Below are 26,646 nucleotides of genomic sequence, written 5' to 3' on the forward strand. Positions count from 1 at the left end.
TATTGTGACGCAACCTGGAGTTGTCTTGCCACAACCCCTGCCTCTTTTCGCACACTGAACGAAGTACAGTACACTTCTCATTTCTTGTCGATGTACTGCTTGATTTTATGGTAGTTTGGGATTGAAAATATACCTTTTGTGACATCAGTCCTGGAACTTGCTGACACACCTCATGTACAGCACTAGTTAAAAAAGATATATAGGGACACTTCCCTATCTGAATCTACCTGTGTTGCTGCCACACACCAGAAAAAAAAAATAAGTTTATCACGTTATAATACATTTCAGGTTTTAATGTGATAAATTTCAGGATTTAACATTTAACGTATTTTGTGTTCAAATTGATACATTCCAAATTTTAATGTGATGAATTTCACTTTATGATGCTAAAAAATTCACAATTATTAAGTTAGTTAGTTTGAATAAAGTTTTACTTCCGTATTCGGGAAAAACAAAACAAAGCAATTCATTCCAGTTCTGGTAACTGTGGGGCCTTTGTAAGTATGTATGTCCTCCTTTTAAATCTTAACTCTTTAAACTCTTGGCCTTATATATTTACAGTTATTATATATTATATATATATATTATAGAAGCGCAGCATAGTTATGTAGCTAGTAACTTGATTCATAAAACACAAAAAGTACTCCACTAGTGACCTGAACCCGAAGGTATCGCTCCTTTTTGGTTTGCTGAATGCAGAAGTCACACTTATCATATTAAAATGTGAGATTTATAACGGTTTAACTTAGCTTTTAGCCTTCTCGTCAAATGTCTTCTCTGCTCTTGTACTGACTGCTGAATAATGTGACATAAAGTACAAAACAAAGGGATATAATATCTTTGAGTCATTTGTCATATTGTTTTATCCAGCCATGAACAAAATGTGTATACATAAGGTCAGGTTTACAGAGGTAATACATTTTTTTAAGAAAAACTAATTTAACTTTCTATATCCTGCTAGCTGTAACTGTAATTATATTGCACAATGGCCGCATTATTATACTCGTCAATACAACGTAAATGACTGATACACCCCCAGTAATGTGCAATGAACATACAACACATCCTTTAATAGTGGCCTCCGCTTAAAAGCTGTGCCTCATTTTGTTGCTGGATTTTGTCTTCCTCTTAAACACAAAAAGACTTCCTCTCAAATAGGCCCCTTCCTTCAAAGAATCGCCCGGTTCTGAATGCAGTTAAGTAAATAAATATCCCTGGCTTCTGTTTGAGGAATGTGCTACATATTAACTTTAAATAAAACATGTAAAATGAAGAAATATGCAATTGCATTACTCTTTTTATTTTGGATTGTGTTATATTGTATCAGTGTTCCTAATGAGGTGGCCAGTGTATGTACATTGCATCAGATATCCGAGGACACAGATGTTAAGCACCAATTGTTTGGACAGGATGTAATGGAAGGTGATAGCTGCACAGGAAGGGAAACTTGCTCTTCTAGTTCCATTATTTAACGGGAAATCCTGCCTAGTTTGAATTTCCCACCTGCATGATCAAATTGGCTCCGATGATGAAGATAATATTTTCCATACTTTGAAATATGGTGAGTAATTGCTCAGAACATCAAAACAGCTGAAATCAAACTTCAAGTATTCTGTGTAATGCGGATTATGATTACTTTGCCCCTTATGTGCATTGTCATTTGTTTTCTTAAAAGCGTCTTCGGCTCACACTCAGACACACAAATTCTGCATGCTGGCAGATGGTAAGAATTGCACAAATTCACTTTTAAATACAGAAATCTGTTTATTATTTGATATATATCATATACATTTTGATATACTGTATTAGTTCTAATACCTGGAAGTCAAAAATAATGGTCATAATATATTTATATATATTGATATATAGAAAACTAATCCAATAATCTACAATAACTTGGACTTTGTTTTCTTGTAAAAAAGAGAAAAAAAACATAAAACATTTTAGCTTCAATCTAGGCGCTTTATCTGAGATGTTAATACAAAATGAAATGACACCTGGACATTGCATTTTATACAACTACAACTTTTTCAGCAGCTATAAGATCATCTTGGTTTAAGACACAGGAAAATATTTTGTATTTGCTAGAATATCAAGATTTTTTTTTTTTTTTAAACATTTTAGGTTTAAAGGTCAGTTGAAACAGACGGTATAATGATGGTAGGGCTGGATTTGACATTGGTAGACTGAACATCAGATTACACAACTCTTAATTTCACACCTTAAAATGAAAAAAGTTAAAGCAAAGGGGACAGTGGAACCAGAGACCTTCAAAAGTTAAAGATGAGGAAAAAATAAGAATGTAGGATGGTGACTGGCTTCTCCACCAATGAGTAATATTTGTAAACAGATGGAAGGCAACACGCACTTAAGCCTGTTCTTGTGAGAATTTTGGATGATTTTGCACATAGTTATGCTTTATAGTTATAATAAAAAAAATATTTTGGTGGTTGCTTGACAAAGCTTGTTTTACATTTGCTATTTGTGTATGTTTCATGACAATAAAACCCAACCCATCAAGGCTTTCAAATTATTCTTACCACAAATTGAAGCAAAATAAATAATTTCAAAAGACCATATGGCCTGTAGCACGTGTTGCATTAGAGCTAGCTTTCTGTTTATTTTCATAACATGTCACTGCGGTTGTTTACTCAACCACATAGAGGATGCGCAGGCACAGTGATGTTCATGTTGCAGTAAAATAGTCCACTTTGAACATCTAGAATTCCTTCTAAATTCTCATTACACAGAGCAACTAACAACAGCAGTCATTCAAATCTCCCAGCATGCATCCATCTCTCTGAATTCTCTCTCATATCACAATTGGCAGGGAGAGACCTCCATTGTCATAATTTTATCTGCAGCATAGTTTTATAAACACAACTAATCACACCCTCCCCAAAGTGCTCAATAGAGTAGTAGAGATGAAAACATGAAGGCAGGTTGTTTTCAGGCGCTGTAGACATGAATGAGGCCAAGGATGGACAGCGGACCATCTGGTGCCTTGGACCACGGCACCACAGAATCTTTGCAGCGATCAAGACCACGGATGCACGGACCGCTGTGGTCCTTTTTCTTCCAAGGATCCAAGCTGACGACAGTAAGGTCAAGATGAGGCATCAAAGCTGGACGATAATTGAAGAGGAATGACAGAAAGATGTATTATTTGACTGAGATCGAAAGGGAAAAATGGAGACAGCAAAGCATTTTACCAAAGCATTTTGAAACAGCTTCATGATTTATTCATTTGCAGATCATGTGTAGGATTCTCGATACGTAATTTTTAATTACTGTTTTTGACTGTGCATAATTATACAGGATTATAAGGCCTACAATTGGTTTGCAGCAGCAATTAAATATTACTAACGAGTAGGGATGTAACGACTCATCCAAGCCCCAAATCGATTCGATTTTCAGTTCACGATTTTTGATTTGATTTTTTAGAAATCGGTACCATGCTTGTCTCAGTGCGCTACTGTGGTTCTGCAGCCATCCACAAACGCAATACGCAAAGATGTTTGGCGCAATCGCATAATTTGATCTACACATTCAAAATGTGCTATGCATCTGGAATGAAAAAAACATTTCAAAACATCATTTTCTAGATTAATTTAATCAACCAATTCATAATTTATCGATTCATCTGGACAAATAAATTTTTAATTGATTTTTGATTAATCGTTACATCCCTACTAACGAAATTAAACAATATTTCTACGTATACACTTTAAGTAAGACTGACATTTTACACTGACTTCATTACGTACATTTGCAAGATCTAAAAATAAATAAGGTAACCAAAATATTGCAAAACTTCTCAGTATGATGCTGATGTTGTGGCAGTCAAAACCAAGCATCATTATCTTTAAATATGTTTATTTTAATATACGGTGGCTCTTGTAATGTAGAATTTGAAACATTTTCAATCCAAAGTCTCCAACTTTTAAACTCTGAAAGCTACTTTGACCAAATGAAAGCTGCCAAGAGCTACTTACTTGTATTTAGTTTTATATAACAGCTAACATTTACCTGCGCTGTATTTACATAGCAGATTTCTACTGTGAGGCTAAATGTAATTATTTTATTTTAGTTTTTTAGTATTTTATGATCAATTGTAAAAAAAAAAGCAGATGTCTGGCTTGAATGGTTATACTATATAACCATACTATATAACCATTCAAGTCAGACAAGCTATATGTATGGGTAACGTACATACTATAGTTATGTAGTATAGTAAGAGATACAGTACATTCACATATTCATTGGCCCTCTTGTAAGATACTCAGAAGCAGGTTAACAAAATGTAAACAGGGTGTAAATGTAATTTCCCTTTGAGGCATTAAAACTAGTATAGTAAAACCATGTTTTCACTTGTAAAAAATAACGTATTCATGTATCCCAATGCATTGCTAAACTTCTCATCGCAATATCCAATATTAACACGGGAGTCATGCCTGCATGTTATTTCCGGCAACTAGAGCTACTGTATGAAATACATCACTTGCATGGTATATCAGAGAGCAACCACTGAATGTTATGTCGCGTTTAAACTCTTCCTTTACAGCCGGGTGGGCAGCACGACGCCCGGCCACCACCACTACCTTCACAGCAGCAATGTGTTGGGTGAGTAAGGTCTTATATATGTATACTTCACAATGATGAAGTAATGATGTGATTGATTTCAAATGGTATCTGATGAAATACCAATAATCTGGGCTCAAGTATTTGGAGCAGCCCTGGCAGTGTAAAAGTGTAGCAGAATGCACAACACCAGGAGTCAGAGATGAAAGCAACAATATGAAATGATTCCAAGGTTATTTTTTGTACCCATGCGAACTTGTCAGATCATTTCAACAAACAGACAAGCAATATTCATAAAGACAAGAGAAGAAAATACTTTTATGACTGTATTGTAATGTTGTCACGAATTACATTTACATTTATTAAAGGCATTACTTTAAAACTTGCCATATCAGGTGATTGATAAGTGATAGGTAAGGAAAATGACTAAAAAATAGGTATGAAATGAGACAAAGGACATAAATAGCACAAGAAAAAATGGTTTCTTTTGTTTTTTTAATTTGTCAGTGACAGATCCTCCTGCTCCTGCCTACGTCAACCCTGCGCAAGAGATCTGAGGGACGCTCGCTTCAGTGTTAATGGTTTTGTGAGTTCGCAAATCATCTTTTCTCTTAAAGTACACTTTCTTATTTCTTATCAACCGAGTCCCTGATATTTTTGTGAAGGGTGCAATGGAAGCAGGATCACGTGCTTGTTCAATTGCATAAAGTGAGAGAAAAAAAATGTGTGGCTGTGATTATACATGGTCATGCGTGGGCGCTTTCCTGAGATAGGGGGGGCCAGAGGGGCCTTTAAGCCTTTGGGGGAGGATATGCCTTATTGCCTTGCGGTCATTAAATATTAAAACAGCCATCTAACCTGTCCCCTACTGAGGTTTGATTGAAAATGTCGAATATTGCATATAGGGACAGGATAGGGTCATCCCAAACTGTGTCCTCCTGCTGAGATTATACGTGGTCAAAACAAAATTGGAGTACCGTAAATAAACCAGATTACTTTAACCACAACAGCATAAAGATTTTCAGAGATCAGCTCATCAAAAACAAATTTTAAAAAATATCATCCACTTTCAGTTGGTAGTCAGTTTTAATGCCAAGTGCTGGCCTATGAATTCAATCTGAATAGTTTTGAAGAAAGCAGCTGAAGGAACACTACATAATGGCATCTAATTACAGGATTATGGATCCTTGTGGAAAAGAACACACAGTGACCTTCATTTGCCATTCTTCTTCTCCTTTGATTGATGCACTTTATAAAGAAGGGGAACAAGAAGGAAGGAAAGTTCTTACCTGTCCCATAGCTTGACATTTCTGCAGTTGTTGCTGCAGCAGCCGGCTGATATCAAAGCTGTGGCGAAAGAAAAGGGAAAGAAGACAGCAAAGGGAAAAGAAGGGAGGAGTGAGGGAAGAAAAGAAATAGGTTTAGGAATGTTTCTTTCACATGGGAGTAACGCCTCATTAATCTAATGATTTAGATATGACGTGTTTGGAGTGTCATAAAAAGCAAAACGCCTCATAAATAAAACTGATATGTTGTGCCACCAGTTTTGATCAGAGGAACACGCAGTCTGTGAAGGGATATACTTTTGATGTGTTTGTTATAGAACATGACAAATATAATTACAACATGAAACCTGATTGAACCACCTGGGGTGTCATTTTAGGGAAGACCTTTCTTTGCCTGTTTTGACAAGAACAGACGATACTCTTTCATGTCTAAGCATCTCGGCCCAAACTGGGACATTATTAAAATATAGTTAGTTCAAAGCAACAAATTCTGTCTACAGTCACATCAGACGTTGTTTATTTTGTGCACAAACTGAAATGCCAAAATGACAGTTAAAAGGCTTAAGGATGCAGTGTGGGATTCCCAGTTAAGTCATACCATCATTTCAGGGAGCAAATACTGAAGCGCATCCTCAAAAATCGATGAGCCTGCGCGCACACGCACACACACGAATACCATCTCAGTTTGAGGTTGCAATCAGATATCCTGTTAGGAATAATGTATCCATGTGGAGCAGGAAGTCTGGGATGCACTTGGCTGCACTCTATGCAGGAAATGGGCCAAAGAAATTGCAATAAAAATAAATCCAGCTAAGTACAGCTAATACAGTATAAGATTGGCACATAATTTACTATGTTCTTCCTCACTGGGCATATTGTATTCGATCATTTTATTTATATCGTGAAGCAGGGTTGGGCATTTCATCAGTACTGACTGAAGGTCCGTCAATCCGTCACTGACACACAGGCGCATGATCAGGGTTAGAAGGCGGTTTTCAAGTGCCCACTTTGCAGCGACCAATTTTATATTATCTGCAAGTGGAGATCTTGCATTTCCTTATAAACGATATTAATTTGTTCCACGAAACGTTTGTAAATCGAGATAACTTTAAATGGAAATGCAATTCATCTATTCCTGGTCCGCCTGAGTTGTGTGCGGGCATTGTGGGATCGATTCCCGCTCAGTGACGGTGTCTGTGTGTGCCCTACGACTGGCTGGCGATAGACTCCAGCACCTCCCCGTGACCCTGTATAGGATAAGCGGTTTGGAAGATGACACATGACTATTCCTGGTCCCAAATTATACTTACATTTTCTGATATATATAAATACAGGGTGACACAAAAAAAGGGAACTTTTTAACATTCCAAAAAACCAAGAGCGATGGAAGAAAAATATTTTATTCATAGTAATTGAAACCTAAAAAACATGCCATTTAAGAAACAATTGATGTCACTTTCATTTTTTAAAAAGTATGTCCTGTAGATGGCGTCCTCCTGTATGAATGCATTCAAAAATTCACGTTCTTTTGGGTCACCCCAGTGGTTTGCGAAAATATTCGGCGTCATTGAACTTTTAGACCTTTTGCCACATTTCAGGCTTCAAAGATAAAGATATAAATTTGAATTTTTTGTAAACAAGTGGGACACAATCGTGAAGTGGAACGAAATTCATTCATGTGAGCAGAGCAAGCTGTGTGTCCCGCCACGGACGAGCGGAACGTTACAATACAATACAATACAATACAATTTTATTTCTATAGCGCATTTCACAACAGCTACAGCTGTAACACAGCACTTTACACAGAACAACAAAATAGCCATAATGCAACAAGTGAAATCAATAATTTAACACAAAACACTATATACAATAGACACCGAATGAATTCATTTCATTTATGATTCAGAGGGATTGTCCCATGCTGGTGTCATATTTATGAATTAAATACTATTAGATCCACCACGCATGTCCGAATCTCTCTGTCTGCGCCTCCATTAAATACACCAAAATTGCGTTAGACCACCTGCGCTGGAAAATAGACCACCTTTTAGCCAGTGTAAAATTTTGTTTACTTTTTTATGTCACCAAATTGCGAGATGCGCTGGGGGGTGGGGGCGGGTCACAGCAGGAACAGTATATTGTTTTATTATGTACAGTATGTTTAATAATTCCACTACTGCCTGAATTTTAAACAATATCGAGTTATAGTGTAGAGGTGTCTTAATTATTCCCTTGTGTTATACGGTAGTGACCTATGTATTTTGTACGTTAAGCAGTATAGGTCTCCCCAAAATTATCCCTGGTCTCACCCCAACCACCCCACTAAATATTCTGTGGCTTCGACACTGACTATAAGTCCAAGCTTTAAAAAAAAAATCCCTCTTTAGCATGGGTTGCCCTTCAGGAAAAAATATGTTAAACCCTCGCTCTCTCTCTCTGACTGACAATGGTGTCCTCCCTGTGAGTCTTTAATCATGTTTTCAGCATACTTCCTCTCTTTGGTTCACTAACATCTCCTATTAAAGATTCATAGCACTCTTGTGACCACATAGTTTGCTAAATAGTCATCAAGCCAGTCATCACTACTGCTGCCTGCACCATTCCGCCCAGTCAGAGCTCCTCGCCTCCCCTTGTACTTCAGATGAATTTTTACAAAGGGTGAGTGCAGAAACAGGCATGTTTCAATTTATGGGCGTTTATTTTGCGGCATATAAGATAAGACATTTCATATGTAATTTTTCTTTTGTTAAATTCATACCAATTGTGTGATAGAAAATACAAAACACTTGAGAAGTTGAATAAAGACAGCGATCTGTTCTGTCCATTGAGGCATCCTGGGAAGCTTCATTTTCAGGGTGTAGGAATAGCTATCTTGCGAACTGCACAGTGTAGCGGTAGAAATTATATCGTGGGACTCATGCTAGTTTCCCAACTACTTGACCGGACAGCTAAAGTTCTTATATAGTGGGGGAGGGGCGATTTATGCCAAATGCCTAAAAAATGCCCTTTTAGCCATGGCGCAAAAAAAAAAAAAAAAAAAAAACTGAAAAACACTCACGCTATAGTTCCACAATTCAGTTGTATAGAGTTCTCGGTTTTTGCTCGTTTTCAGCAATTACCTTCAAACACATCTATGTGTTTAGAAAAAAACACCTCTGAATTCACTTGCAGGGTCTTTCAAAAACACAAAGAAAGAGTTTGGGTGAGAGAGTTCCCATTTTTAGTAAATTGTTGTGTTGTAAACATAATCAAATCCAATTATCTGGATGTGTTTGCCTTCTGTGTGTTACTTTTACTAACTCGAATGTGGTTCTAATTAGGGGTGGGCGATTTACACGGTTTAACGTGTTCACGATCTCATAAAGCCAAAAGATCGTTTGATCGTCTACATGGCACATTCTAAACAGTTTAGCTCTATGGCGGTGCAAAGCCGCTGACGCATGACCAACCAATCACAGCACGCACAGTGCACGGTACGTGACACCCCCCACCTCCCTGTTAGTTTGTAGGGGGAGGCTATAGCGGGAAGTCACCACGAAGCAGAGTTGGTCCCGAAAAGAAACTCCATATCCACAGTGTCGATTTGGTTTGGCTTTTCCTCGGAGGAGAAAGCGCAAACCAGTTATTTGCAAAGTTTGCAGAGACTCGGTTCGGACGTCAGCTCCGACAGTCAAAGCAAACGGAGATCAGCCAGAGGCAGCCACTAGCTCCAAGCTAACGCAACCCACGGTAACGGTCATTTAACAAGAGCACTCCATATAAAAAAACAAGCAAGCAGTGTAAAGAAGTAACCGAGGCACTGACTTATTACCTTGCTGAAGACATGATTCCCATTAAAACAGTGGAAAACGAGGGGTTTAAACTCTTCAAAGTACTAGACCTGCGTTATGAGCTATGTTTTTATGTTTAAATTATGTTAACGTTTATGTTTACATTCACTGCACAATTAGATAAAAATTGTCACTATTCAAATTAAAACCTGTGCAAAAAGCTTAGCTGACTTAAAATGTCATTATTTTTCTTTCAAAGTTTTATACACATTTTAAATATGTTTATATGTTTAAGATGAGGAAAATGGTCAGAAATGTGCAAATTAGTCTTAAAAAAAAAGAATCGTGATAAAATCGTGATCGTGATTTTATTTTTCAAAAATCGTGATCGTGATTTTATTTTTTAAAAATCGTGATATGATATTTTTGCCAGATCGCCCACCCCTAGTTCTAATGCTGCATTTCAGGAAGGTGGGCAAAATGTGTTTTGAGGAACAAAACCAAAAAAGTTATCGCAATCAGCCATCTTTGTTGTTTACAATCGCTTGGAACGCTTTAAGGTCGCAACTGGTACAATCCGAGTCGGATAAGTCCAATTTCCGACTTTCCTGGAATGCAGCATTAGGCCTCATACCTGACTTAGCTGTATACTGCCTAAAATGGATTTTGCTGTCACCGGTCACACAGCACAAGATTGAAATCTGCCATCTTGTGACAGATACTCGTGACACATACTATCTATACACTTTGACTCCCTTTCAACCAAACTCAATTTCTAATGACACGTGCCCTTTATCGACCAACAAATACTGTATTGGGTCTTATCAAGAAGTTTTTTAAAACACCCTTGGACGGTTGTAGTGGATTTAGTTTAGGCAAGGTCTCAATGGCAAAATAAGATTTAATGAGATGTGGCAGATGTGTCAAGGGAAAGAATTTAAGTGTCAGTCAGAGCCCGAGTGTATAGATAACATGATTATCCTAGAATAATATGGACCTTAAAATCCCTCCCAGCATAGTTTCTAAATTCCTCTACAAAAAGATACATGGGATTATTTTGGACGGTGATGGTGTCACTGTTTACTTTGTAGTCAAGGATCATTCATCAATATACTTTGTAGTATTTTGGCCAACACCATAATTTTACAATTCATTGAAGACATTCAAAAACACTTTTGGAGGAGAATTAAACACAATAGTTTGATGAAAGTAAATAGAATAAGTTCATTTAAGGGTTGCTGAATGACTGGTGACTTATGTATGAGAATCGTTTGTCAAATTGGGTAATCAAGTTGTTATTGATGTCTACATCAAGTCAGTAAACACATGAAACAGGTCTCCTCGGTGCCACTCATCTCTTAATCCTCTTTTATCTGTCACCCGTCCTCTCCGCTATTCTCTCAATTTACAGGATCAATGCAAGTTGATTTCATATGACCACTCTTCTCAGATCTCCGAACAAGTGCTGTATAAATTATTCAGGTGATCCGGACAGGAAAGCCCATGGAGATGCAGGATAGATCAGGGACCTTCTGTTCAGCTAGAAGTCAGTCTATCAGTCATTCAGTCCGTCTGGTGTACTGCCTGGCTGTGTCGAGAGCTACTTGGCTCAGCATCTTTAGGCAGATCTGTCACAGGTAGTTGTTGGCCAGCCAGACAACTTCCTGAATGTATAAGATTTAGACTTTAAAGTGTCTGTATCATGCAAAATCAACATTTTGAGATTTTAGCCATGTTAAAATGCTTATTCCTCACAAGAAACACCCCCAAAGTGGTGTTTTTCCTCCATTCACCTCTCATCATCACAGAGCATTCCTGCTCATTCCTGCTCTCTAAGCAGTGAGCACCAGTGCCGCCCAATCCAAGAACAAGAGTGGGTCCTCAATCTTCTACGTATACGTTTCAGGAGCCACACTCGTAGCGCCCCTGCAGACTAAACACCCGCCCACTTTCATCTTGCTGGCTGAGATGCCCGACAAGCGTAACTGGGAGAGGTGCTATGGGCGGCCACCTCGGCCGAGGCGACGGCCTCCACGGCGACAGACCATTCAGCAGCTGTTTGCCTGTGATCATCATTTCTCAGAGGACTGCCTGGTGAACCTTGGCCAGTATAAGAGTGGATTGGCCAGAAGATTAAACCTTACAACTGGTGCAATTACCACAATCAAACCTGCTGGAGAGGCCAGAGCTGTAAGTAAATCTAACCGAATCAAATCAAATATTAGTATACTTTTAATTTTCTAGGCCACTCCTTCCGGCTGACGTACTGGGACGCCATAACAATCATTACCTGTTTAGCTGTGTGCATAACATTACAGTGCATAATTTTCTCTCCAGACACTTATTGAACTGCCTGCCATTTTGCTCTTCCAGCAAGACCTCTGTCAAATGTACTCTGTCACTCAGGCACTTAATTATGGCCTTTCACAATGTTGTTGTTATCCTTTCATAACATTAGGTTAGCTTAGCAATTAGCATGGATAGTCCATCTTTTCATCTGTTAATTACCTCTTGTAATCCTTTCGTGAGAATAATACTTGTAAGAATTGTAGAGTATAGGCTGCCATGGCGGTTGTGATTTCTGACTTAGGAGTGAAATCACAATGTTTTTCTGAACAGTACTAGTAGCCACCCGAAACTTATTGCTAGCTAGTGGCTGCGGCATAAGTGGCACTGATTTCGCCTCGACTAGCTGACTACCCACAGGTGACGTTGACGTAAGGAGTCCAGCGAAGCTTTTTGGGACAGTCTCTGCTGTTCAGTTATAGGAAAAACGTAAAACATTTGTCACCCCCGGTTTTATTTTAGTATTTTGATGAGGCTTGAAACGCAAACTGTTATGTGAGCCTTCAGTACCTCGGAGTACCCATCATGCCTTAAGGCACTCTTTTTTTGTAAATAGGTTTTAATAATAATAATAATTTGTTGTTGTTAGTTCATTCTTCCCCAAAGTAGCACAATTTGTTATTTGCGTTCACCCACCTTGCTATTGACCCCTCACGTTTGTTATGTATGATGACTATGTATTGTGAATCACTTCTCTGTGTTGTTGTTCAGTCTGCCACCTAGGATGTGCAAGGATGTGGCAAGGGTCACCACTTTGTCCATATAATCGCAAGGAACTTAGGTATTTAATCATCTGCAGCCCATAATATCATCAAATGATTCAGAGAATCTAGAGAAATCCCTGCACATAAGTGGCAAGCCCCATGACCTTCGATTCCTTAGGTGCCACTGCATTAAATAACTGTATCATTGTGTAAAGGATATTACCACGTTGAGTCATGAACACTTCGAAAACCATTGTCAATTAACACAGTCCGTCGCGACATAAACAAATGTAGGTTAAACTTGACCATATAAAGAAAAAGCCATACTTATATCAACACACACAGAAATGCCCTTAGCAGATGAGCCCGATCCCATCTGAGATTAACTGATGAAAACCGGAAAAGTGACGAGTTAACATTTCAAATTGTTTTTGGAAAAGCACAATGGACAATGTGTCCACCTGGCCGAATTTGATCCAAATTGCTGTTAGCGCAAAGTTCAAAAGCCAGCATCTGTGATGGGAGTGTGTTAGTGCTACTTCCACATCTGCGAAGGCACCATTAATGCTGAAAGCAACTGTTTTGGAACAACACATACTGCCATCCAAGCCACATTTTGCACGTTTAACTTACAACAGCATGGCTTCGGAGTAAAAGAGTGTGAGTCTAAAATGGCCTGCCAGCAGTCCAGACCTGTCTCCCATTGAAAAAGTTTGGCGCATGAATGAAGCGTAAAATACTTTTGAGCAACCAAAGCTGTATATCAAGCAAGAATGAGAAAGAATTCCACCTAAAAAGGTTCAACAATTAGGGTCCTCAGTTCCCAAACGTTTGAACGTCGTTTAAAGAAAATGTGATGTAACCCAATGGTAAACATGCCCCTTTTTTGGAAGGTGTTGTGGCCATCAAATTCCAAAAAATTCAAAGTGAGTAAATATCTGCAATAAAATTAAATGAAAAATATCACTTAGTTTGAACATTAAGTATCTTTTCTTTGTAGTGTTTTCAATTGAATATAGGTTTAAAATGATTTGCAAATCATTGTATTCTGTTTTTATTTACATTTTACACAACCTCCCAACCTGACTACAATTGGGGTTTGCCCACACCTAATGTAACCTTGAAGATGATTGTAAGATTTTGTGTGATGGAGTGGTCCTTATATTTATGACATTTGAATCCACTGTTCTGTAGCCAAGCACATTTACACCTAACATAAACACTAAAACAATGCAGTAGGAGTACACACTCTTCACCTTCCCCATGGCATGCCCTGTATGATGTTTAATTCATTAGCATCAAGTTGTCGGTTGCTCACATATTATTTTATTTTATTTTTTTAAACAGTAGTTTATATTGCAAACGTTTGCTTAAATATTTAATCTTTGCCAGTATAACTGACAACAGACCTGTGTAGAAGTTGTCAGTTAATGTAGATGTTGAAAACACAAAATATTTCCAGGCTTTTGTGCCGTTTCTCACAATAACTCTCACAAAGTATTTAGTTTTAGTGTCCAGCTTGCTTCATATGTCTTGTTAAATAATTCATGTTACAGAGCTAGATCATACTGGACAAACATATCACACACATCACAACAAAATGTAGATCGTAATTTGCTCAGGTACATTTCTCGTCGTGCAAACACTAAACAACATTAAAATGCTTAGAACATATTGTGGTATATTATTAGTAAAATAAGAGTAAACACAGTTGCAAGAGAATGTGTTGTCGTTTAGAATGTGTGTTTGTGTGCATGCTTCCATAAAAACACAAATGCAAAAGAACTGCACACACAAAACACACAATGTTCTCAGGCTTGATCAGCCAACGGTGCTCCAATTATCCAGCTCTACTTCAGTGAGCTTCATGCTCTTATCTCTCTACAGTCTACTTTTTCCTCACAGTAAGACAACACAGAATAGGAAACACTATTATCATGGATAATGTTCTTTTATTTTCCTGTGTCCTATTTGTTGATTTAGTACAAGGTACATTTTTCATCAAGGTACTGAATATTACAATATGTAACAAAACAAACAAACTAAAATTTGTCGAGTAATTTAAACTTTACTACATATCAGTAACTCTAATGCATGGGTCTTCAATCCTGTTCCTCAAGGGCCGGTGTCCTACCTGTTTTCCATTTCTCCCTGCTGCCACACACCTGAATCAAATGACCATATATTCAGCAAGGTCTGCAGAAGCTGGATAATGATCCTGCTCATTTGAATCAGGTGTGGACTGCAGCAGGGAGGGAAGGAAAACAGGAAGGATTGTCATGATAACACATTTTTCCGGAAGACATATCTTCCCAGAAACTATAAGGATAAATGATGGTATCCTTTCTTTCTTTTTTTTTTTAATGCTGATATGCACTGATATATTGATGATGTTAGAGCAAAAATAAATAAAGGGGGGTCAATATCATGCTATTATAAGTTTTACCTTTGGCAGGGTTAAGGTTAAGGATATAGGGTTATATTCTCAATATGAGGTATTTTGGTGGTTTCGTTCTAACCCGGAGGTATGGTGCCTGGCTGACTAAAACCCTGCCTCTTTTTTTAACATTTCAAATCTTTGTCAGAAAAAATATTTTTTATGTCTCTTATTTAGATAGATATCAACATTTTGTGCAAAAATAAGTAGGGTGCTGCACTTCTGTTTACATTTTATAATTTCATATAGTAGCACTACTGGAAGCATTTCTCATTTGATACAGGTCTGTTTAATGTCACCTCAAAATAAAGTGAAAAAAAAGAAAAGCAGCCATAACTGAAAATATATCATGGCATATCATTAGCGTGATATAAAATGGTCTTGGTTTTGTGGATGATCCTTTTATACACAATTATGTCACTCACATGTTTACATTTAACCCGTTCAACTTTGGAATGTTCCACACAGGGTTTTTTTTTTTAGCATTCCTCCACTTTCCCAGTCTTTTGTTGCCCCGGTATCAGCTTTTTGGGAAAGTATTACTGGCAACAAATTCAAACTGAGAGAATATTCGGAGGAAAAACACTTTAATCAGTTTGTATATTACATATCTTGTCTTTGTAGTGTATTGAATTAAATATAGGTTGAAAATGATTTGCAAATCAGTGAATTCTGTCTGACGCTTTGCACAGCAAAACAATTTCACTGGAATTGGCCTTTGTACATCTAAATGCCAATCACTGTCAATCCTTCTCGCATTAAAGATTTAACTCATGTAGCTTTTGCAGAAATATAATATATAAAATTGACTTTAATAATATTGCGCTACAGCGGAATTGAGGTTATCTGTCTCACAGTTGAGGGTCATTTCACCAACTTGCATGTGAATCTAATTGAAGACTAATATTGCCCTAAGGTATAAATATGAGTGTGAAGGTTTGTCTCTATGTGGCTTACGATTGACTGGCAGCCAGTCCATGTTGAATCTGGACCCTCATCCAATGTCATCTGAGATTAGATCAAACTCCACCATGAAAATGAAGACAAGTCGCATAGCTGGATGGACAGATGGATGTTTACAGTATGTTTGTATCTCGAAGAAAATCAAAAAGATGTGTAGATTAAAATGAAAAGCTGATATGATGCTGAAAGCCAGCATACTGTGCATAATGAAATCAGCCATCACTCTGCAGTTCCACTTCTCCTTCACTCACCATCTGATCATCTGATACCTCCAGACTGACAGCTCTCAGGACGGCACTCAACTTCACCTCAACTAAACGTGACACACACACAAATATGGTTGCTGCTGCTGCTGACTTTGGGATGGACAGACAGTTTCCCTCCGGCCTAGTCGTGCCCCTGCTAAATGACAGCTATGTCTAAACTTCCAGTTAATTACCTGGTCTCTCAAGCTAATTTCCTTTCAGCTCACTGAGCCATTCCCCAGTGGCACTGTCTAAAAAGGACAAAGACCCTTCTTCAGTCCACTGGGTTTGCGTGTCTACCGGATGACTGGGGTTACTGTGGAACAGTTGTCACATACCTCAGGGGTTTGCGCCAGGGTGATGCTAGTACACGGAAAGCTGCCTGCATGCTATCTCACACAGCTACTATAGTAAGAATATTTGGAAGCATCTTTCCATTCTTAATGAGTTCATGAATTATGAATGGATTGTTTCTTTTCAATTTCATTCTCAACACCCATCGAATCTTTACAGTCCAAAGGGATGCTTAGACATTGTGCTGCACACACTCAGTCGTAATATATTTATTTTGAAGTTCTTGACTATGTCCGCAAAACTTGATTTTCCTACCATCCATCATGATTATTATTTAGCTTCAAAAAAATCCCATTTGCTATCTTGCTAGGGCCATTTAACACTTTGATCCTAGTTGCCACTGCTGCTGTCTGGAATTACCCATGGAGCAAAGAAGCAGAATGACACCTGTTGTACCGTTAAGGAAGCGCATTAAAGGGACGAAGCTAGCTGCATCTTGATTTAAAATGACAATGATCTGCATGTGAAGTAGTTAACAAAATGCCTAATCATGCACTCCTTGGCTAATGGCTGCTTTAATGGCTTACGGACAAGGTTGTTGGGGATAATTCATCTCAGGTGTGATTACAAATTCAAATGCCAAGATAGCAGTTAAAAGTAACATTTAGATAGACATCCACCTTGAGAAGCTAAACTCTCTCTTTACTGCATGCAAAGGGATTACGCATTGAATTTAAAAGTGAAATGACCTGCAGCAGGCTGTGTGGATATGTTTTAAATGGAGGTACAGGCAATAAAACACAGCTTTATGTGCCTGAATAAGACAATCTAGACAATATCATGCTACTGTTGCAAATTCACAGCATCGTGAACGGCAAGCCTGACGTAAAAGCTGCCCAGATGAGGCTGTCTGCTAATAATACTAATCCATTAGAGTTACAGCAGCCAAATATTTCCCTAAATCCTTTTATACAAGCAGCTGTGACAAACATTTTGGTTTCGTCATGAGTCGCTAAGAATGTGACAGTTCACAATTTATCGGGGAGGTTTTCCATCCAACAAGTAGAGAGGAAGTGGACAGAGTGGAGTGGGAAGAAGAAAGAAATAAGTGAAGAAGGAGGAAAACTGGATTGGAGGGATAGGGGGAGGGGATTGCCAGTAATCCACTCAAATACATATTCAATCCTCTTTCCCTTGCTTAGCCTGCCAATCAGTGCATCCTCTAGCATCCTCCAGAAAGACCGCTTTGTAATCATTTTTCTTCTCTCAATCTAACAGCTGTTTTTAACACTGCAAACCAATTATGAAGGAAGGAAGACAGAGAAGGAACAAGGAGAGAAAATCTTAAGGCCTGCAAAAGATTGGATTTTAACTCCTACCAAAAAGCAGTGATTTGATTTTACAGCACATTTAACAGGCTAAAACTAATACTACAACTACCGTATTACTTCATCAAGACACACAATTCTTGATTTGGATAATACATGATATCCTTTAATGATCCCCAGAAGGGAAACTCAGGTTTTACATCAGTTAAAAAAGAAAAGAAACAAAAAAATCATGAATAGCATGAATCAAAAAATGGATCAAAACCAAACTACATTTACAGTAGGTAATGTAAATTAGCAGCCCCGACCACCAGCTCTAAATGCCTACCTCGTGCCTATCATTAAGCTCTTAAATGAATACCTAAAGATGTTGCTATTCCAACATGAATGTAAAGAAGAAACAATGTTGAAATCCTGGATGTCTATTGCCCTATGCCTTTGCATAATTTTGCTCTCTAAGATTAGCAGGACTGTCTGTTAATTACAAGAAATAGTAGTAGTTTGTTGCTTGAAAGACCTTTTCATATAACCATATTTTCTATGAAGCACGAAGAACACGTAATTTTAGCAATTTACTCAATGTGAATGATAAACACAGATTATTTTATTCACTCTTTGAAAATGAACAACATGTAGGAAGCAGGATGCACTGGAACCCCTCTTCCTTCCTTGATTATTCTTGGACTGTTATAACTGAGCTCACACAAAGCTTAGATGCAGCTTTTGCAAAGATGGCCATCTACTGATAGTACTCCATAGGTTTGTCCATCATAGCAAGCAAATTAGAAAAAAAAATAATGCTAAAAGTCGACAACTACAAATTCCACAGCCAACCCACCCAGCAAAAATTGGTTGAAAAGACGTAGAAAAGACGTCACTTGTGTCCGTTCAAAAAACGTCCGAACTTGGTTGAAAAGTGAAAGGTGAAAAGAAGTCATTTTCATGTCGTTGAAAAGACGTCTTTAGAAAGACATCCTTTTACAGTCTAAATTTGGTTGAAAAGTGAAAGATGAAAAGACGTCATTTTCATGTCGTTGAAAAGACGTCTTTAGAAAGACATCCTTTTACAGTCTAAATTTGGTTGAAAAGTGAAAAACAGAGCTGGGCAGTCCGTCCCAGGCCGGACCCATTTTGGGGGGCAAGGCCGGGCGAGTGACACATTTGGGGGAAAAAGGGCTCGATTAAGTAAGGGCGGGAGTGGATTTGTGTCCGGTCCACTAATTGGCCCGCATGCGTGTGACATGGTCACGAGATAACCAATCTCAACCTACTCTGTGATATGCGTATGTTAACATGGCAGGGAGGTCATTGTTTGTTGTGTGGTGCTCAGTCATGGTTTCATAAAGTAGAAAGCATTGTGTTTAGAATTGTGGTAAATTCATATATTTTGTGTCATGGCACTTTTTAGATATGAACTGAATGTATAAAACACCAACGTCAGTCTGCAAAGTGTGTCATTGACAATCACTCTGATTGGCCGCCAGCCACGAAGTCCATCCCCATTCAAAATGGTGCGCGGGAGTGACATATATCTTAAATATCTTTAATAAATGCCAATTACGATAGCAAAGAAAAATTACATTTTCGAGAGGATAGTTTGTTAACATCGTGCAGCATTAAAAGCAATACAACTTTATTTATATAGCGCATTTCACAACAGTTGCAACTGTAACAAAGAACTTTACATGTAAACAAAAACAGTAATACAACAACAAAGACGGCTAAACACAACCCAAATTTAAACGACTATTTTTGGGCTGAATTTGGACCACATTGGAAGGGATAAACACAACACAATTATCAACAACTGTTTTTGGACTAAATTTGGACCACATTGGACGGGCTATAACACAACCCAGTTTTCAACAACTATTTTTGGACTAAATTTGGACCACATTGGACGGGCTAAACACAACACAATTATCAACAACTATTTTTGGACTAAATTTGGACCACATTGGACGGGCTAAACACAACCCAAATTTAAACGACTATTTTTGGGCTAAATTTGGACTATGTTGGAGGGGCTATAACACAACCCAGTTTTGAACGACTGTTTTTGGACTAAATTTGGACCACATTGGACGGGCTAAACACAACACAATTATCAACGACTATTTCTGGGCTAAATTAAGACGGACCGACCAGATTTAGCCCAAAATCTAACGTCCAGAAGATGTCTGGTGCTGGGTGGGAAGTTACGGTTTCAATTTTATGTGTTATCACACATTCAAATTATTTCATGTTGTTTAGTGAACACTGTGTTTTGTAGTTCTTTAAATAACTTCAGGACCTGCCCTTGTTTTATTATATGTACTTCTTTAGTAATTGTCAAATCCTCAAAGGCCTTATTAATAGAGTGTCTCTTGTGTTTGGATGAGTGAGTCGGATTATCCTTCATGTTTACTTAGCAAAATAATGTTTTTAGTGATTTGTGGGGAATTCTATTATTTTTGCTGCAAAAAAACAATAATACGTGTGATAAGCCTCACTGAAGATGCAACAGCAGAGTAGAGGTCAGCGTGTTGTTTTTGTCCGGAATTTAAAAGGCTTAAACTTGTGCACTGTTGAGTGCCACATGAACATGAGACTTTCATTTGTCAACAACAGCACGGCTACAGAGACAGCCATCTCACAAACACAAGCACGCACACACGAGTTCATAAAAATTGAAATAATACTGTCCAAAGAGCTTACAGGATAATCCCAGAAAGTGGAATGTACTACAACGTCATAGGAATTAAATTCCTTCTTCGTCCAAAAAAAGAACATGCAAGGATGGGTCAGGGGATGACACACACAGACATAGACACGACAAGCTTCAATCGAAGGGCCTTAGTAAAGATGTTTTGAAATGTACAATTTTTAAACTTCTTGTTGAAAGTATTTATTTTCACTGGAACTGTTGCTTCACGTTTCACCTAAAAAACAATACTGAGCAGTTAAGTGAACATCTGGGGTAGTTCATTCATCATTTATTTGTTTTTTTAGTCAGGGCTGTATGTCATGATATGCCGCAAATGAAAATATTATGGTCGGCTGCAGTGTCTTTGTCAAGCCAGTCAAGCCGAGCAGTCCCAGAGGGGTCATGCTCTTGGTAGATAAGCCACCATTGTGACAAATAGCCATTATACAATATGACTTTATCACAACTCATCCACTGTAATGACTAACTCATGCTAGAAAGCTTAATGAAGTCCGTATGGACCTGGATGAACACTATTTGCTGCACATGTTTCTCTCTGAGCAAGATTCACAACTGATTTGCTAGTTGGCAAATCACCAGACCTGAAAGCCAGTGAGTGCCGTGCGCACTTAAATTTTACAATTAAGAAGTAATATGGCAACGCCCTTTGCAAACATATCAGTTCAAGAATGATGTACTCTATCATACGACATTTGGGAGTGCACTTCTGCCACAACCAAAAGAAGAAACAGAAAGATGACCCAAATGAAAAGTTGTGTGTGTCTTTACAATAATCCACTGCAATCCAAAGAGATTGCAAAATGACAAGGAGAAGGGGGAAATGTTTACAACTATAGCCTAGTAGACAATCATCTCTGAAGCAAAATAGTTCAAAATGGATACAGAACAATTCAAGGTTTTAATGCTATTACATAGGGGCACTCAAATAAGGAAAAGATCATGATAACGTGATGATTTAAAATACAGATTTAAGACCCGACTGGGTCTTGTCGCCCAAAGAACTACATTTTGCACTACGGAAATTAACACAACTTTATTAGCGTAACAGGAAAAAAGATAGGAATGTGAAAGCAAACAGATGATTGCAGATCTTTTATGTTAATATAAATTATCCTCCAAGTAATTGTGCATGTTTAGCATATATCATGAAATATGACAATGTGTTGACTTTGGGGTGGACGATTTATTTTTTCTCTGCCGTTTTTATTTTATTGCAGAGACAAGGACACATTTCACCTTGAGACAACCTTTAGTGTCTGCCAGTTCTGTGCCAGTCAGCACCTTTTCCCCCCCGGACTCCAGAAATGATTATCAGTCACTGTGGGGTATTTTAATAGCAGCCAACTTGGTAGGCTATTTTTGATATTCATCCCACAATCAGTTACCCTACACTCAAAGAAATAATTTGATGGGTGAACGTAATAAAATAATGGAAAGAATTTCCCCCAAATTAAAAATGCTTTCATTTAGCAAGATAAAATTTTGTTGAACTAACTAATTGTACATACGGTGTACATAAATGTGGTTATCCACTGTTCCGCAAGGGTTGTTGCCAAATTTTGCACCAGGCGTTCATATATTGACATCTAAGCATGGAAACGTGATTGACTTGTGTTATTTCAGCATGAAAGAATATACCAAGTATTAAATATGAAGTCAACCAGGTTTCATGCAAATTCTACTCTATTTAATAATAGTCATCGTGAAAACATGGAATTTTGATTACCGATTACATAGTAAATTTAAGTAAATGAAACAGGCAGCCAATAGCGTTTTTGAATGTAAAATTGCACTTGCTTGTTTGTGGTTTGAGTGCTTGTAACATCAGACCTCACTAACAAAGAAGAAATTAAGAAGAAATCAGCTTCATAAAACAGGTGACCTGTGATTGGTTGTTACCTGAGCCCTGACCAACTGGGATGTCATTTTCAGTCAACAGCAAGTGACAAAATGGCTGCCCTCTGAGATGGACAAAAACGGGTGGATTTTGCTCCTTTACTCATATTCCACAAACGCAATTGTAATCTGAATGTCATGTTTCGGCTCGTGGGCCTGCGTAGAACATATTATTGTAAATAAAATGTCTTTAAAGTCACATTTCTTTCTGAACTAAAGTGCAAGGAAATTGCCTAGCTACCATCTGCCTAATCTGTCTGACTCTGCATTTGTGAGGCACTAAAATAAAGTGACAATGTTTCATTACATTCAAAGGATTCATTCACATACATATAAACGTACCATTCATCCCGTTATAGATGCTCCGATGATGGGGTGACAACTCGTCTCCAGCTGACCTCCTCTGCGCGTCTCTTATTGGGCTGCCAAACTTCCCATGATCAGGGCTCAAACTGTATTGGTGCCTATGAGTCTCAGGACTGCCCCCTTGTACTATACAACTTTTTTCAACGTGCTCACTGGTCCCTAAATGTGCATGGCGAGGCTCAGGGCTCTCACAACCGGTACTGCTAATGCTGCTCCTGTGGTGTCTCTGGTAGAGGTCACCGCTGCCACCCTGGCTCAGGTAGTGCTGCCTCTGGCCTAAAAGTAGGTCAGAACTGTAGTGCTTTGGGTGCTGCTCTGGACTACTTCGTCCCACGTTCCTTCCATATTTCTCTGGGCTCAAGCCTCGCATGACCCGGCTGTGGTCAGGCACTGATATCGAGCCGCAACGTGGTCGGCAGAGTTGGGGCAAAGTGTATGGGTACTCCAGACTTGTGCTCCGGTTGCGCCCGGCCGGGTGTTCAGGGCTAGATGCCTCCCTGTCCGCCATTCCTCCTATGGCACTGATGCTGCTACATCTAGGTTTATGCGCCAGCTCAGGACTCCTTTTTTCCCCAGAATTTCCGAGACCGCCCACTCCAACAGCCAGGTGCGTTTGCTTATGCTGATGGTGATCTGAGCTGTCAGCACTCCCTGCACTAGAGGTGCTGCTCCCATCCCCAACATCCCTCATTAGGAGCCCCTGCCCAGGAACCAGGAGCACACTGTTCTGACTGTCTATGGAGTTTCGGGACCCCACGCCCATTCCAACACTCCCACTAGTTCCTCCACCTCCACCTCCTATTCCTTTGTCCTCATCCAGGAGGAGACAAAGCTCTTTCAGCTCGAGGTTCTCGCGAATGACCTCCTCCTGTCGAAGCTCTAATTCCTTGAGTTTTTGGAGATAGAGGGTCACCTCTTTGCGCATAATGCTAGAGCTGTAACGGCCCAGACGCTGCCACTCCCTGGACACTCGCTTTCCTTTTTGGCGGTCATCATCCAGGAAGCAGCACAAATCCCGCAGTTCACGGTTGTCTTCCTGCAGCTTCTGATTGATGTCCTGACAGGGAGAAATAGAAACATGAGAGGAAGGCAGATTCATTGCCGTGGCCCTCCAACACGAGGACTGGCAGCATTGGTAATGCTAATCAGAACCAGAAGGTGTTATACAGCAAATGTGTTTGTGTTTTGATATAATGTTAAATTATTTTTATGGGTCAAAGTACAGTGCTACAGTGACTTCCAATGTAATTCCATTGCATTGCATTGCTTTGATATATTAACCAGCGCATGCAATAATACTGAAATGAAACCCTAATTCTTTCTGTCTTGCCCGACAATGCACTGACTCACTACGTGGCATTCATTATACAGTACATCAAAAAGCTCTATAGGAGCCTCAACCTGAGGTAAAAGTATAGGATGGTGCAACGCATAATCTTAGTGCTATACCCTTAAACTTAACCTTCTCACCTCTGGCCAAGATTCCCCTTCTTTCCTCTTTGTGAAACAATTTAACTCTCCTCAATCCCTCCTCTCCTGCTCCCTTGTTTTCCTATAGCCTCCAGTTCTTTCCATTGTAATTAGGTAGCTTGGATGGGTGGGAAGTGACAAGGTCTCCTAGAAAGGCAAATGATTCTCATGTGATGCTACACCGGGCAGGCTTTGTTCTTTAACTGTATGTCAACAATGTGCCACTTTAGTTACAGTACAAGCACAAAAGATGCACAATATTTTTACGGGACTTTTGTAAATATACAAAAGAAACACCAAATGGCGACAGGTTGTGTTAATCCGTAGATAAAATAACCATCCATTTTCTACACTGCTTTTCCCCATTAGGGTCAGAAGTGAGCTGGAACCTATCCCATTCACAACTGATCATGCACACACCTAAGGACAATTTAGAGTGAACCTAACATGCATGTTTGTGGAATGTGGAAGGAGACTGGAGTACCCAGAGACAACCCACGCAAGCACCGGAAGAACATGCAAACTCCACATGAGAATGCCACAGTCTGAATTCTAACCCCGAACTCAGAACTGTGAGGTGGATGTAACCACTTGGACAGGAGAAAATACAACTTTACTGACAAGCCAGATGGTGAGTATAGCAAAAGTAAAGCTATAATGTGCACTTAGGCTACACACAGTAGCATCTATAAGGAACCAGATGCAGGCCCACACAATGGCACAATGAACTTCAGGATAACCTCGAGTCTGACATGTTTGCAGCTCATTACGCCCACTACTGTGCGCGCAGTCAGGTGCACTCCAATGGTACAGCAACATGATCTCATCCCTCACGAAATGCTCGCCCCCTCACCTTCAGCCCCCTGATCTCGTTCAAGTGCAGCTGTAAGCTGCGATTGACCTCTCGGATGAGATTTCCGTGGTCCAGAATCACGCTCATCTTATCGGCCTCGGAGCGTCTCAGACGCCTCACTAGGTCCTCCTTGGTCCACTTAAGCAAGTCCTCATCGGATAAGCCGGAAACGTCGTCCGCCGGACTGTCGGTCTTGGCTATTGACAGCTGCACCTGAGGCTGGGGCGGTGGAGTCGCTTTCTCCATTGGCACAGCTCCTCCAAAGGGCGGAAAATACTCAGAGGGTTGTTGGTAGTCTCTGCTCGCATCAGCTCTCCGACTGACTCGTGGTTAAAGGTTATCGTCTAAACATCCGTGGCATAGTTTATCGCCGCCGCCGCCTTTGCTCTCGACGGGTCTGCTGCTCACCACACTCTGCAGGCGCAACAGCTGACGATGCCGGCTGAGTGCTGGGAGGACGCTCTGCCGTCACGGCAACATCCCCACGGTCGAGGTGGCCTCTGTGCGAACGGATGCCCCTATTCCCTTTCCTATACCCCGCCAGCTACGCTTCGTGGGAACGTGAGAAACTGTCGGTGAGCCTTCAGGATCACGCCTCACACAATGAGAGCGAGGGAGGGGAGTCCGTGGTCGACACCAGTATATAGCTCTCTCTCCTCGCTCTCTCTCTCTCTCTCTCTCTCTCTCTCTCTCTCTCTCTCTCTCTCTCTCTCTCTCTCTCTCTCTCTCTCTCTGTGTTTGGCTGGGTATCATAAAAAATAAAGAGTGGTCGCAGCGCCATCTGATGTCCTCTAGTGTTTTTATGCTATAGTATTACTCTTTGCTTTTACTGCACACCACTTTTTCTACACCGTTCCTTACACTGATTTTCAAATGGAAAGCATTACCCGGCAAAGGATAGCTATAGCTCTAAGTTAAAGTTTTTGCTTTTCATTAAGTCAAAGCACTAAGGCATGACTGAATTCTAGGCCTATTAAAAGTCTCACAAAAAGAACCAGTAGTATTACTGTACGAGTAGCATTAATAGAATATTGCTTAAAAATATATTAAATGGATCAATGAATAAATAATTAAATAAATAAATGAATAAATAAATACATAACTTTTATAGAAACATTTTACTTATGTTATTGCCCAATTCTGCTAGTTCGCTCTTCTGTTATGGTTCTGATTAGTGTATGTGTAAAAAATGTACAACAATAATAGCCCGATTAAGAGATAAAATTAGATAGCGTACGAAGTATTCTTCAGGTAAAATGAAAAACCTAACATATAACTTGTCAAAGACACTGATAATGGTAAAATTTCAATTGTGTGCCCAGAGAGACTTTGCAAAGTCTTTATCCTACGTTACTTTAACAAAACAATCGAAAAAGGTTTACTTTCATTGATCGTGAAAA

General features: G+C 39.2%; 1 protein-coding gene across 1 annotated transcript; it reads right to left on the reverse strand.

Annotated features, from left to right (window-relative positions):
- Positions 1–1,789: 1,789 nt before the first annotated feature.
- On the reverse strand, positions 1,790–25,903 carry ccdc85al (coiled-coil domain containing 85A, like). Its single transcript, XM_086033511.1, has 4 exons — positions 25,247–25,903; positions 22,900–23,980; positions 5,871–5,928; positions 1,790–3,125 (listed from the first exon to the last, which is right to left on the reverse strand). Exons 1-4 carry the CDS (start codon positions 25,490–25,492, stop codon positions 3,107–3,109), a joined length of 1,404 nt encoding a protein of 467 aa, XP_085889637.1. The 5' UTR covers positions 25,493–25,903; the 3' UTR covers positions 1,790–3,106.
- Positions 25,904–26,646: the final 743 nt, after the last annotated feature.

This window comes from Filicampus tigris, chromosome 6, assembly GCF_054856515.1.
Source record: "Filicampus tigris isolate MCC_2025a chromosome 6, RoL_Ftig_1.0, whole genome shotgun sequence".
Taxonomy (NCBI): Eukaryota; Metazoa; Chordata; class Actinopteri; order Syngnathiformes; family Syngnathidae; genus Filicampus; species Filicampus tigris.